General features: G+C 34.6%; 3 protein-coding genes and 1 pseudogene across 6 annotated transcripts; 3 read left to right on the forward strand and 1 right to left on the reverse strand.

The window, feature by feature from the left end:
• The first annotated feature begins 118 nt into the window (after window positions 1–118).
• On the forward strand, window positions 119–3,465 carry LOC128388464 (DDRGK domain-containing protein 1-like). 2 transcript variants are annotated; one of them, XM_053347864.1, is made up of 3 exons: window positions 119–2,228; window positions 2,301–2,356; window positions 2,465–3,465. In XM_053347864.1, the coding sequence occupies exon 1, from the start codon at window positions 242–244 to the stop codon at window positions 1,223–1,225; it is 984 nt and encodes a 327-aa protein (XP_053203839.1). In that variant the 5' UTR covers window positions 119–241; the 3' UTR covers window positions 1,226–2,228; window positions 2,301–2,356; window positions 2,465–3,465. The 2 variants fall into 2 exon arrangements, with proteins under 2 accessions (XP_053203839.1, XP_053203838.1); XM_053347863.1 differs by having other exon boundaries at window positions 119–2,356.
• LOC128388461 (uncharacterized) lies at window positions 3,136–6,367 on the reverse strand. 3 transcript variants are annotated; one of them, XM_053347859.1, is made up of 4 exons: window positions 6,211–6,367; window positions 5,700–5,799; window positions 5,384–5,562; window positions 3,136–5,311 (listed from the first exon to the last, which is right to left on the reverse strand). In XM_053347859.1, exons 2-4 carry the CDS (start codon window positions 5,783–5,785, stop codon window positions 3,885–3,887), a joined length of 1,692 nt encoding a protein of 563 aa, XP_053203834.1. In that variant the 5' UTR covers window positions 5,786–5,799; window positions 6,211–6,367; the 3' UTR covers window positions 3,136–3,884. The 3 variants fall into 3 exon arrangements, with proteins under 3 accessions (XP_053203834.1, XP_053203833.1, XP_053203832.1); XM_053347858.1 differs by having other exon boundaries at window positions 3,136–5,047; window positions 5,111–5,562; XM_053347857.1 differs by having other exon boundaries at window positions 3,136–5,562.
• Window positions 6,368–6,691: 324 nt separating this feature from the next.
• LOC128388435 (UDP-glucose 6-dehydrogenase-like) lies at window positions 6,692–8,425 on the forward strand (annotated as a pseudogene).
• A 1,283-nt stretch (window positions 8,426–9,708) lies between these two features.
• Window positions 9,709–14,047, forward strand: LOC128388431 (phosphatidylinositol 4,5-bisphosphate 3-kinase catalytic subunit alpha isoform-like). Its single transcript, XM_053347821.1, has 3 exons — window positions 9,709–10,985; window positions 11,091–13,234; window positions 13,313–14,047. The coding sequence occupies exons 1-3, from the start codon at window positions 10,191–10,193 to the stop codon at window positions 13,578–13,580; spliced, it is 3,207 nt and encodes a 1,068-aa protein (XP_053203796.1). The 5' UTR covers window positions 9,709–10,190; the 3' UTR covers window positions 13,581–14,047.

A 14,047-nucleotide genomic window follows, 5' to 3' on the forward strand; every position in this document is an offset into this window, starting at 1 on the left:
AACAAAAATGAAATCCGTTTCCGTTCAATTACCAAAAAGAAAATGTTAAATTGGTGTTAACCATAGTTGAGTTAATTGTTTCAAGAAGAAACTGCCAACTGGATTAAAAGGCGGAGTCAATTTGTGACACATCGCATTGGGAATCAGCTGGAAATGAGGAGAGTTGAGTTGATAGTTTCATGTTGTTTTCATTCATGTTTTCTTATTTCTTGTGAATAGATTGTGATTGTTTTCTGGTTCGATGATTGATCTTGTTGGTTTGTTCAGTGTTATCGGTTCTCTTATAACACTCGCCTTTGTTGGTTTAATCATTTGGAGAGGGCGACGAACCAATTTAGCGAGTGAGGAAGATTTAGATTCTGATGATGATTCTGTGCGACGTCGACCAGTCCGAGGTGTTCCCGTTCCAAGGCCTGGTTCAAGTGGAGATGCTCCTTTTCGTAAGGTGAGGAATCGCCGACCCATTCGAGGTGCTGTTCGATCCACTGGTGGAGGAAGAGGTCGTGATGGTGATGAGGATGATGAGTTTTCTCATCCTCCTGAATTTGTAAGCAATGCAAGAGATGAAGATGGTCCAAGTGATGGTGATAGTGGAGCTGATTCAGGGGAAGAAGATGAAGACGATGGAGAGTCTAATGTTCCCGAAGGTAAAATTGGTGCCAAAAAGAGACGAAAATTGGAGATGAAAGCGGAGAAACGAATGGCCAGAGAAAGAGAGCTTCAGGAGAGAGAAGAAAGAAAACAGCGACAGGCCATGTTGGATGAAGAGAAAAGGAAAAAGGATGAAGCCGAGAGAGAAGAGGAGAGAAAACGTGAAGAGGAAGAGAAAAGGATACGTGAAGAAAAGGAAAGAAAAGAACATGAAGAATATCTCAAAATGAAAGAAGCCTTTGAGATCGAAGAGGAAGGATTCGATCAGGATACCGACGAATCCGAACAATCAAATAAATTAGCTGCTTTTATTCAGTTCATCAAGAATGAGAAGGTCGTTCTGTTGGAAGATCTGGCCGGTACCTTCCAAATGAAGACCCAAGATGCGATCAATCGACTTAATTTACTCTTAGAAGATCAACAATTAACTGGTGTTATCGATGACAGAGGGAAATTCATCTACATTACTCAGGAAGAATTGGAAGAAATCGCCAAGTTTATCCGTCGACGAGGTCGAGTTGCGATCAGTGAATTGGTTGAGAACAGCAATCAGTTAATCAACATGAAAGCATAAGAACTCAAATCAAATCGACAATCTCAAAATTGTTACAACTATTAGATTGTAATTACAATTAATATCTCTTTAAAATGATTAACTTTTCCTTTCCTTTTCTAAACAATTAACAATATTGTACAATTTAAATCCAAATTAAATAAAATATTTTTGCTCTATCATTGGAAAGTGAAGTTAAATTATTTACAAAATTGAATCAAATTAAGACAAACAAATAATAATAATAATTACAAAAGTCAACTGATGAAACAATTAACAATTAAACCAGTAGACAAGAGGATTGACAATCAATTTGATTGTTTAATTTATCTATCATCTTTAACCCATTTAACATTGTAACCAATCAACCAATTGTCAAAGGTAAAGAGTAAAAATTAACAAATGATTGATGATATTGCAATTGAGAAACCAAATTAAATGAGTATGACAATCTAATTAGTCAAAATTTAAACAACAATTTAACCAATCAAATGTTACCTTTAAATGTTTGAATTTAAACTGAATCAATTAATCAACTCATATTTAACTAGAGACTCGCTTATGAGGTTGCATTAGTTGAACACTTTTATTTCAACAAATTGTTTTAATTTACTTCTTAATTTTGTTAATTTTATTGTGGAAATTTAATTTTCTTCTCTTCTATTGTGATTAACTAATTAAATTTTCTTCGAGAATGATGATCAACGAGGAACCAGTTCGTGTTGCTATTCAACAAAGCGCCCAAATGATTGAGGAAACTTTGGCCGCTAATATGAGGCGATTCAAGGGTAAACGTCGGGACGTGAGGAGGAAACGATCAACTCGTGAGGCCGAAAATCATATTAACTTATACAACCAGGCTAAATTTTATTCCGATGATAGTTCATATTATCGTCAATTGAATGGATCGGACAAGGTACAACCAGGACAGTTTCAATATCAGTTTACTCATTACAATCAACAATCTTATCAACAACATCAACACCAATTGCAACAATTTAACTTACAACAGCAACAACAACAGGTACCACCGACGTCACCTTTACATATTACACCACCGATATCATCATCATCTCATCCATTATCTTCATTCCAGACATCTAATCATCAACAAGTTCCAACCTCGAATGGCCATCCATTAGTTATGTATCCGTGAGTAGAGATTGAATTATCAAATTAACCGATTGATTCGATTAACTATTTTTTGTTTCATCTCGTTACCTGATCGTTTTACCTTTGATTTTACTCCACTGGAATCAGGTCTCAGCTTCAAATGCCACTGCCGATGCAGTTTCCAATGCCAATGCCCGTTTCGATGCCACCGGTAAATTATGATGGCTCAATGCCCGTTCAATTGCCTCTGCAAATGCCCATTCACATGCCTAATATGCCTTTACCCATGTTCATCCGATTACCTGGTCCACCCTGTGTATCACCAGCAGCGTCATCGTCCAGCAGCAGCAGTACCAGTAGCGACAGTGAAGCTAATTACAAGTCAAACATTTCTTCCGGAGGAATTGGTCTACAACAATTCCAACCGCCGCCACAATCAACTACAGTGGTTAATTTTATTCCTCTCATGTTCCCCTCTCATCTCGGTCCCATGTTATTAGGTCCATCTCAGCCCGTTATGGTCGCTCGAATGTCACCCAATTTCCATCAAATGGTCAACGAAACTAATCAACATCGATCATCAATCCACCAACAATCTCAAACTGCAACCAAGTGAAAACAATCAGTGTCTCTCTCTCTCATAAATTGAGCAATTAAAAGGCTTAATTATCTCTGTAATTAGTTAAAACACTTTAGGTTTAATCGATCTCTTTGTGACCATTTAACAATTTATTTTTCGATAGTTTAAATTTTCTTGATTGCAACTTTTAAAGAAATCTCCTTAATCTTATAAATCATAAAAAAAGAAACACTTATAGTTAAGACAACAAAGACTAAATCAACTGATTAACTGATTAATTATACTTGAATCGCAACTTATTTTGTCTCAAGTTAATTATTTTAAATCAGTTGATCTTTTTATCAATTTACCTTTTTTCTTCCTCTATTTTTGTAATCACTTACACCCAATGATTTAATTATAATTAATGTTCAACTGTCACTCCATGTGAACTGAATAATATGGAATTGATCAGTTAATCACAATTAACTTGATTTTACATTTATACAGAATTTATAACTTATATTGAATTTGTATTTAATCATTTTACTACATTTTTTTTTACCCCATTATAAGACCTTAATTGTGATTGACTTTGATTCATTACTATTATTTAAGAGGAGAAAACAAAAACTTTTGAGTTAATTGTTACCAGTTAATTAGAAAGGTAATCTTTAATTAGTCAATAGTAAATTATCACAAAAGAGTTTAACTGTTATAATGATTCGGGTTACAAGCAATTGATGGAAAAGGAATCGTAATGATTAAAAGTTAATGAGAAAATTGATTGTACAACAGAATTAAATCTAACATTTTACAAATAACATTTGGAAAAATATATATGAATTTAGATCCATAGATACAAATCATCATACATCTTTGTAATTAACAGAGATTTAAAAAGCTACATGAATGATTAAGAAAAAAAAAGTTAAGGCAAAAATGTTACAAGGCAACTGAATGGATGAATTGATTGATTTAGTTGCGTTAAGATGATGATGATTGTGATTAAAAGTCCATTGAATTGTTGGAAATTTGTGCAAGGGTTTCATTTTCACTTTCACTTGTTTGACCCAAATTTCTGGATGAATGGGCATTGATTCCGGTTGATTTAATTGAATTGGTATCCAAGGAACGGACACTTTCAATTTCATCATCATCATCAAGTGTATCGAAAACACAACTCATGAGAAATTTATCATCTTCATCTGATTCCAGGACAATGTTGGAATCTTCGTCGATATCATTTCGAGGTGGATCATCTTCAATATCAGATTCAAGAATATCTCCTTTGGTGGATGAGGCATTTGTTTGGGTGACAAGTTCAGTTGCATCAACATCGGTTTCATCATCAACTTTTCCAAAAGCAGATATTCTTGTTGAAGCTTTAATATGATCATATCGAGTTCCTTCATAATCATCTTGGGAGTTAATTGGATCTTCTGAAAAATCTTTAACAATTTGACTTATACTGGTCACTTCATGAGTGACTTCAATATCGCCCAGTTTATCATGATGTTCCCTTGTGGTTCCGTTTATGTTAACGGTTAATTCAGATTCTTCCACTATCTGAGTATCACTTGGTTCATTTCTTCTTGGTGATGAAGCTTTATCATGTTTATCACAAATCATTTCCACTTGAATTTCAATTTCTTTGGTTATCTTAATCGAGGTATTGATCCCTTTTTCCTTTGTAACGGGCTTTTCTTCAATCGGCTCTGGTTCAGTTTGAATGCGTTTATCGATCATGAGAGCGACATGAGATTGGTCAACTTGACTACCATTTAGTTGATCAGTGGGTTTCGATAAATTGATCTCAAATCGACCAATACCTTCAATCAATATTGAACCTTGAATTCCATGTTGGGTACATAAGCAATTGAATAAATTTGATAGAGTTGAATAGAGATCACTATTGTTGGTTCCATCGGTTTGTTGATATTGATCCTTTCGGTGTGCGATGTCCGTTTGAGAGCAATTATTTTTACGAATTGATTGTTTGACTCTGTCAAATCGACTATAAGTTACACCAGATCGGATTCGACGATCCTCTGAATCAGAAGAGTCACTCATCAGCATCCTTTCTTCTCCTTCAAAACTTAGTTTACGATGAAGAGATTCCCTGATCCTTTTAGGAGATGGTGATGCTTGTTTATCGGAAGGTCTTTTGTCTGCTTGTAAAGTGAATTTATTTAAGAAAGAAACAGGAAATGGACTAAGTTCTCTTTCTTTACCTGATCCGGTTGGAGTAGAAGTTTTCGGCATAGCGAAAGACCTTTTGACCGCTTCAACTGGTTCATTTATTGTATCCAGAGTACGTTTGGTTCCTTTACCACCAACATCTCGGGCCATTTCTCGAGCTTCCGCTTCAGTTTCTTCAATTGATTTATCAAGATCAATATCTTCACATCTTTCTGTGGGTAACCGTCTTTTCCCTTGTGGTGAGATAATTTTATTACTTGGTTTATCGGAAAGATCACTTCCTCTAATTGAATCAATCAACTGACCAGCCTTGTTGACAATTTTACCAAAGACAATATCTTGAATGAGACGATTACGGTTAATAGCAGCATTACATTTAGGACAATTACAAATATCTTCCGTTGGGTCCAATGCATTGACAATACAATAGGTACAAAATCTATGACCACAAAGATTTCTCATTGGATTAGTAATAATATTGTGACTATTGAACACAGAGAAAAGTAGAAACAAAAAGTAAAAACAAAAGAAATTAGTAAGAGTAAACAATCAAAATAAGAGAATGAGCCAAATAATTCATAGCAATTTATATCTAAACTTCAAGAGCTTTTAATAACTTACCAAATACCACAAGATACACTTTCCTGTATTCTTTTGAGAATAGTAATAGCCATTTCATCAGATGATTGAACCATGTTTCTCAACATGAAGAGAAGATGTCCTGTAGAGAAAAAAAAGAACAAAATAATGAAAATTAATCAACCAAATTAAATTAAATCACAAAGTAAATGTTTATGTTTGGGTTGATAGAAAACAGGAAATGTGTTCAAATGGAAGATCAACTTAAGAAAGCGGTCAATCCATTGACCATTTTGGCGGTCATTTTATTGAATAATTGTAGGCAAATGATTCAATAATTGAAATGGTTAATCACAATCAATTCACTGGAAATTAATTCACATAATTAAAGTGAAGTAAAATTATGTAAATGTCACAAAGAATACTAATTTTATCCAATTGATGAAATTGAATAGAAAATTTCAGACATGAGAAACACCATCAAGTCTCATTCTTAAAAAGATACATAAACACATAGAACACCAATTAATTGATTAAAGATTAAACAACCTACCTTATGAAAGAGAAGATAGAATTAGTTTGATTGTTTAGAGATGAAAATTCTAATCAGTTAATCTAATAGATTAAATTAACGAGAACAATTATTGTTCAACAATAACCAAGTGATTTTATCTTATGGAAATGAAAAGTGAAAATGAGAACCAAATGTTGAGAAAAAGAGAAAAACATATCCCCTAGATGGCGCTTTTTGTGGAAAATCGAATTTACAAAAAAAATTAATCGATATTATCGCAGCTGATTGTTAATTGTTAACATTAATAACATTAATAGCAAAGAGTAAAAACTCTCTCTGCTCTTTGATTAATAGTTAATGTATTTGGAAAATTGATTGAGACTTGGAGCATTAGATTAGTAAGGAGAGAAAATAATGAAGACTGAGGAAAAGATTATGTTGATATTAATGAAAAGAATTTTTTTCCCCAGATCTTGACCATTAGAACTTAATTGTCTCTTTCTAATTGTAGATCTTACCAATGATTGGAAACAAAACTTGCTGCAGATTTTGTCGAGCTGTTAATCGATTAGATTGCGTTCACTTTAATTACAAGATCGTGATTCTTGGCATTTCAATAACAATCAGATTCCAAGAGAAAAAAATTTTTCTTTGGCAAAGTTTCTCTAGAAAAGTTCTAGTTCATTTCTCTCTCCATTCGAATACTAATTGGGAAGAAAACTGTGGATGTCAAAAGAATCTGTTGCATTGGTACTGGTTATGTCGGTAGACCAACGAGCTGCGTGATCGCCTCGAAATGTTCTCATCTCACTGTGGTGGTTATAGATTCGAATGAGAATCGAATTGAATCTTGAAATTCTGATTCTCTTCAAATCTATGAACCAGGATTAGAAAAATTGTTAAAAAACGTCGAGGTTCCAATCTTTTCTTTTCAATCGATGTCAAAGGAGAAATTGATGCTACTGATTTGATTTTTATTTCGGTTAATACGCCGACTAAAACATTCGATATTGGTGAAGGTGAAGCCGCTGATTTGAAAATTTAGACTTTCTTTATAAGCATTATTAATGAGTAACAATAAGTGGTCTATTAATATTAGATCAAGATTAAAGTGCTGAACTTTCTGCTGATTCTTTTATCATTTAAGGTCGGATTATCGCCGACAATGCAAAGGCGAGTAAAATTGTCGTTGAGAAAAGTACAGTTTCTGTTAAGGCCACTGAATTGATCAACGGAATATTAAAAGCAAACCAAAAGCCAAAGGTATTTGCTTCCAAGTTTTATCCAATCCTGAGTTTCTCGCCGAAGGCACGGCTGATCGTATCCTAATCGGCGGAGAGGAAAGTGAAGCGGGTCAAGAAGCATTGGCAAAATCAACTTCAATCTATAATTGGGTTGAACCAAAGAAGATAATTAGTACTAATCTTTGGTCAGCAGAATCCAAATTAACTGCCAATGCTTTTCTCGCACAGAAATCATCAATCAATGCGCGATTTCAAGTAAAAATTAAGACGAAAGTTTTGAAAATCAAAAAAGGAAAAGTGTACCAAATTTAATTGCTTTAAATTGATTAACTCTTTTCGTTGATTCAGTCATTTGTGAAGTAACTGGTGCCGATGTAAGGGAAGAGGCCAAAGCCGCTGGAACTGATACCAGAATCGGAGATAAATTTCTTCGAGCTTCGTGTCGGATTTGGTGGAAGTTGTTTCCAAAATGATGTCCTCATCTCGTCTACTTGGCAAAGACTATGCACTTATACAATGTACATTGTATGAAGTCGCCGAATATTGGAATCAGGTAAGAACGAATATCTCGAATAAATTGTTAAAAGTGAATCTAATGATGAAATTCTATCAATCAGGTTATCGTGTTAAACAATTACCAAAAGAAACGATTCGCTCAGCGTATAATTGAATGTCTATGCTACACCATCACCGATAAACGATTGACCATTTTCAGTTTCGCATTCAAAGCCAACACGGGAGACACCCGAAAATCACCAGTCACCAGAATCACACCTCATTGTCTAATAATCTGCACGAACTGGGATGAATTCAAAAGCTACGATTACCAAAAAATGTACAATGTCACGAAGAAACCAGCCTGTGTTTTTGACGGTCGATTAATTTTGAACCATCAACAATTAACCTTAATTGGATTTCACGTTGAAACAATTGGCAAAAAATTGCAGCGAGAGGCAAGATTACAGCGACGACGATCATTCGTTGAAGATCAGATTCAGATATGGACTTGAGACCATGAATTTGTTTGACATCAAGTTCGAAACTGACCTTTCGGTAGGCCAAAAGTCCATGAATCGCTAGGCCAAAATTATCTGGTAAAATTTTGCGAAATATTTTGCTCTTTTTAAAGCCAGAAAAAAATGATTTCTGTTCTCAAAGCGAAATTCTGACGGACTTTTGGCCTACCGAAAGGTCAGTTTCGAACTTGATGTCAAACAAATTCCCAGGGTCTCCCAAGTCCATATCTGCAATCTGATCTTGTCAACGATTCGCCGTTCTCAAGTTATTCCGAAAACAAATCTGTTAATTTAACGTAATCGCCCTGTATTATTATCAAGTGCTTTAAGCAAATCAACTGGACTATTATTGAAAATCCTCTTAATCATCAATCAGTTTGATTGATTTCCAATCAATTTTACTGGTTCAAATTTTGACAATATCATTTTACCATAATTGAATTATGATTAACTGATAAACCAATTGACAATTAAAAGTTGATCTTCAATTTTCAATGAATCTTATCATGGAATGAGAATTTAATAATTTCCATCAATTTAAATTGTCAATCACAATCATAATCACCAATCACGGAATCACAGAATTCTACCAGAGAAAACTGATTGGAATATACAGTCGTGAAAAATGAGTTTCGAATGGTTTTTAATCATTCGCGCATGTAGCGACTAAAATTAATAGATTAAACAATCAAGATAAGAAAAATCAATGAGTAAATCATCTAATTCTTATCACTGGTGATAAAGATTATCAATTAATTTTAGTAGCTAAGTTGCGCGAATGATTAAAAACCATTCGAAACTCATTTTTCACGACTGTATTAATAAAAAGACCACGAACTCGTTAATGACTAAGTTATAAAAAGAAACTCGATAAAACCCAAAGACAAACCAAGAAAATCGCACTCGAATAATCAAATTCCCGTTACATACTGGTCTTCACGAACAAACTTGTAACCTCGAATAGCCCATGTACCTGTGGTAGAACCATGAAGGACTCACCGATTCAGCTCATCTTCCACTGCCCTGGATAACTCACTCAGTAACAATTCCCTTTTTCAAGATCAAATTTCTTTCAAAAATTTTCGAACAAAAACCAAAATTCCCGTCCAAATAGCCCAATACATTAACACTAATTCCCCTCAATACCCAAATAAGATCATTTCTCCGTCAACCCGCCTTTACCTTTCTCTTTGATAATCCAATGTAACAATTTCTATTGATTGCAATGAGCGTAGTGAGTTAATCTCCCCTCAATTGGAGATTGGGAGCCTGAGTGAACCTCTTTGGCAAAGACTCTTTGCCATTAAATTCAAACTGATGTTCATATGTTTAATTTTATCCTCTGGTTGTTGATCACTTTTTACCTTAATTAGTTGTATTAATTTAAGAATAATTAATTGTCTGGTACATTCTTTTAATCCAATTGGAGCCCATGATCATATCAATTGACCAACATTCTCATTGATAGTTAACATAATCTCATCTGTTCATCTCCACAAGGAATTGTTTTTGTTTTTGTTTACTTTTGTTTTCCTTTCGCTTTCACTTTCTATCTCTTATTATTATTGGTTTATTTTGTTGGAACCAATTTTATTAATCATTTTGTTTTGATTTTTAGCTTCCATTTGTTGATATTTACATTGTGTTCTAATTGTGGCAAAGGAAAACATCAAGTTACAGTTGATAATCTTCATCAATGGTGAAAACCTTGTCGTTTATAATTGTTACCTTTTCTTTTGGATAACCAATAAGATGAACTATGGTTGAGAAAAGGCCAATTAGAGGTGATCTTTGGTGTATTCCTCAAGCATCTTCTCAACTTGTTGTCACCATTTTAATGCCCAATGGTCTAGTATTTGAGATACCCTGTTCTCGAGAAGATAATTTGGATAAAATAAAGAGAAATGTCTGGAAAGAAGCTGAAAGAGAAGTTCTCTTTCGACTTCTTAATGATATTAATTGTTACATATTCGTTGGTATAACCCAAGGAGCAAAGGTGGAAGAATTTTATGATGAGAATCGTCGTCTTTGTGATCTTCGCCTGTTCACTGCCATTCTCAAGTTAACTGAACTCGAAGGTGATAAAGAGGAGAGAAGAGCCAATGCTGAACTTTCCATGGCCATTGGAATAACCATCTCGGAACTTGATCGATTCAAAAGTGGAGAACCTTTTCACTTTCGTAATGATATAATTGCTTTTTGTAAAAGTGTCGTCGAGAAAAGGGAAGAGATGGATCTTGATGATAAATTATATTACATTCATCCCCCTGAACTTGATGAATCTTATTTCCTAAATAAGACAAAGGTCAATCAGTCAATGTTAACACTTTGTATCTGGTCTGGAGGTGATGAGGAGGGTAAACAAAATTTCAAACTGGACGTGCCTCATGATTGTAAAACCTCATCCGTTATCAATCAGATATTGGCCCAAATCAACAGTTCCCGTTCCTGTGACCACGAGAAAACACAACCTTTAACTGGTAACAATTTCGTTCTCAAAGTTTGTGGTGTTAATGAATATTTCTTTGGTAATCATCCTTTATATAGATACAAGGTAAGGGCATGGAAAATGTTGTCATTATCTTTGATCAATTGGTTGATTTTATTTTATTTCTCTTTTTTTCCTTCTCTCTCTCTCTCCCTCTCTCTACATTTACAGTATATTATCAACTGTCTTTCGCAAAATAGATGTCCAAATTTAATGTTAGTCGATAAGAATCAAGTCTCTCTGGAGATTGAGAATCATCAATTTCGCATTCCATCTTGTAGTAAACGTTCATCGTCATTCTCAAAGGTTGATCCTGGTTCCAAAGATATACATCGAGCTTTAGAATCAGGCCAATGTTTACTTTTATGGAGGTTCGAAAATTATTTTAAAATTAAAATTCTTTGGGCAACTTATGTTAATGTATCGGAGGTTGAAAAGATTTTCGTTAAATGTGGCCTTTACCATGGAGCTGAGCTTCTTTGTCCACCTAAAGAGACTTCTAGAGTTGACCCTTGGAATCCAAAATGGGATCAAGAGATTGAATTTGACATTTGTTTAGCCGATTTACCAAGAAGTGCAAGACTTTCCATCTCAATTTGTTCAGTTACAACTCGTACCAAGAAAACGGGTGAAACTTGTCCCCTTGCTTGGGGAAATCTTTCCCTATTTGATTATAAGGCCCGTTTACTTGCGGAAAGGAAGACCCTTCACCTTTGGCCCGCTCCAAAAGATTTCACTGAGCTTCTTAATCCTCTTGGTTATTTAGGTTTAAATACCAATAAAGATTCACCCGGTCTGGAAATTGAATTAACCTGGTATTCAGCATCAATCGTTTATCCACCAGAAGATATAACCGAAAGTCATGCTCATTTCTGTCGGACTCTGGATTTTGCCGGAAAGGACATGGGCTGTAATGGAGTGGACATAACTCGCTATCAAAAGTATAAACAAGCCGATGAGAAAGATTTCGAATTACTGAATGAAGTGATTTCAAGAGATCCATTGTCTGATATGACTGTTCAAGAGAAAAATTTAATCTGGCGAATGAGAGATCATTGTCTTAAAATTCCCGATTCACTGCCCAAATTTCTTGACGCTGTTAAATGGAATTCACGTGATGAGGTGTCCCAATTGTATAAATTATTGAAACAATGGCCTCCGGTGAAAGCAGATACTGCCCTGGAACTACTGGACTGTAAATATACCGATATAACGGTTCGTAATGCTGCTGTTAAATGGTTAGATGATAGTTTATCCGATGAATTACTCTCACAATATTTACTTCAATTGGTTCAAGTGATCAAATTTGAACCTTATTTGGACAATGGTCTTTCACGAATGCTGCTTAAACGAGCCCTTCTCAACCGACGTATTGGTCACTACTTTTTCTGGCATTTAAAAGCTGAAATGCACGATCCTTCAGTTCAACTTCGATTCTCTATTCTATTGGAAGCATTTTGTCGTGGCCTTTGTTCAAATTTCTTACAATCGACCCTTAAACAAGTGGAAGCCCTCGAAAAGTTAACCATTCTCACGGAAGCACTTAAATTAAAGAAAGATGATAATCGAGAGAGGATTAAATTTTTCTCCGATCAAATGAGAAAAGAAAATTATATTGAGGCCTTAGAAAATTTTCCAAGTCCATTAAATCACACAATTACCTTAGGTAAATTGCGTCTTGATGATTGTCGCATCATGGATTCAGCTAAGAAACCTCTTTGGCTTGTATGGTCTAATCCCGATCCTTATGCGGACCTTTACGCCTCTCATAGTGCCATTATCTTTAAAAGTGGAGATGACCTTCGTCAGGACATGTTAACCCTCCAAGTGATCAGAATTTTTGACCTAATCTGGCGACGAGAAGGTTATGACCTGAAAATGTTACCATACACTTGTTTAGCTACAGGTAATCAAGTTGGTATGATTGAAGTTGTTCCTCGAGCTAAAACGGTAATGAACATCCAACGAACCGGTGGACGAATGGCCGCTTTTCAAGTTGATTCAACTCAATTACATAAATGGATTAGGGAAAATAATGTCGCTAATTATGATCAAGCTGTTGATACATTTACTAAATCATGTGCAGGCTATTGTGTGGCAACTTTTATCCTCGGTATTGGTGATCGTAATCCTGATAATATAATGATCAATGAAGATGGTCAAATCTTTCACATTGACTTTGGTCATTTTCTTGGTCATTTTAAGAAAAAGTTTGGTATCAATAGAGAACGTGTTCCTTTTGTATTAACCGATGATTTCTTATGTGTAATTTCAAAAGGCTCTGAGAATCCAAAAAAGAGTAAAGAATTTGAAAAGTAAGTATAATAGTTATAATGTTACATGTACCATTGGAATCATTTTATCATCACTAATTGTCCATTAATCTCTCTTAGGTTTACCGAGCTTTGTGGATTAGCATATTTATCCTTACGTCGACATGCTAATCTTTTAATCACTTTGTTCACAATGATGCTTTCCACCGGTATACCTGAGCTTCAATCCATAGATGATATTGGTTATCTAAGGAAAACACTACAAGTGGAAAGAAGTGAAGAAGAAGCTCTGAAATACTTTAACAATCAATTTTTCGAGGCTCACGGAGGTGCTTGGACCACGAAGATCGATTGGTTTTTCCATAATATTGCCCATTTCAAGAATTAGTTTACACGTACTTTCAGTTAATTGTTATCCATTTTTTTCTTGTTTTCTTTTTTTTTTGTTCGGTGATCATTTCCTTTCGCAATGTCCTATCCATTCACATATTAATTGTTTAACTAATTGTTTTTCCATATCTACACTCACAGAAACACACTATCAGTACACACAACCAGCATTAACCAACTCACCTCTCACTCAAACAAATATAAAACAAATTTATATACATATTTACATATATTACTGACTAATTGATCTATTAATAGTATGAACCTGGTATTTGCTCATCTCGATTGTCCCTTAATACCAGAATTGTATAAATCCAAACTCAATCCCTTTCTCCCTGATTCCCATATCATGACTAATCCCTTTTCTCAGATTCTGGAAGATATTTTCTAAATCACGATTAATTGTTTAACCTTTTTTTTTTCCTCTTGTGTCCCAAAAGCATTTTACAAACACCAAATACTAAG

This window comes from Panonychus citri, unplaced genomic scaffold (genome assembly GCF_014898815.1).
Source record: "Panonychus citri isolate SS breed McGregor unplaced genomic scaffold, ASM1489881v1 Contig00099, whole genome shotgun sequence".
In the NCBI taxonomy this organism is placed as follows: domain Eukaryota; kingdom Metazoa; phylum Arthropoda; class Arachnida; order Trombidiformes; family Tetranychidae; genus Panonychus; species Panonychus citri.

Coding starts and splice junctions, on each gene's coding strand:
- LOC128388464 (XM_053347863.1), top strand. CDS start 242: ATGATTGATCTTGTTGGTTTGTTCAGTGTTATCGGTTCTCTTATAACA.
- LOC128388461 (XM_053347857.1), bottom strand. CDS start 5,785: ATGTTGAGAAACATGGTTCAATCATCTGATGAAATGGCTATTACTATT. Junction 5,563..5,699: donor AGTGTATCTTGTGGTATTTG/GTAAGTTATTAA, acceptor TGTGTTCAATAG/TCACAATATTATTACTAATC.
- LOC128388431 (XM_053347821.1), top strand. CDS start 10,191: ATGGTTGAGAAAAGGCCAATTAGAGGTGATCTTTGGTGTATTCCTCAA. Junction 10,986..11,090: donor ATCCTTTATATAGATACAAG/GTAAGGGCATGG, acceptor CTACATTTACAG/TATATTATCAACTGTCTTTC. Junction 13,235..13,312: donor AAGAGTAAAGAATTTGAAAA/GTAAGTATAATA, acceptor AATCTCTCTTAG/GTTTACCGAGCTTTGTGGAT.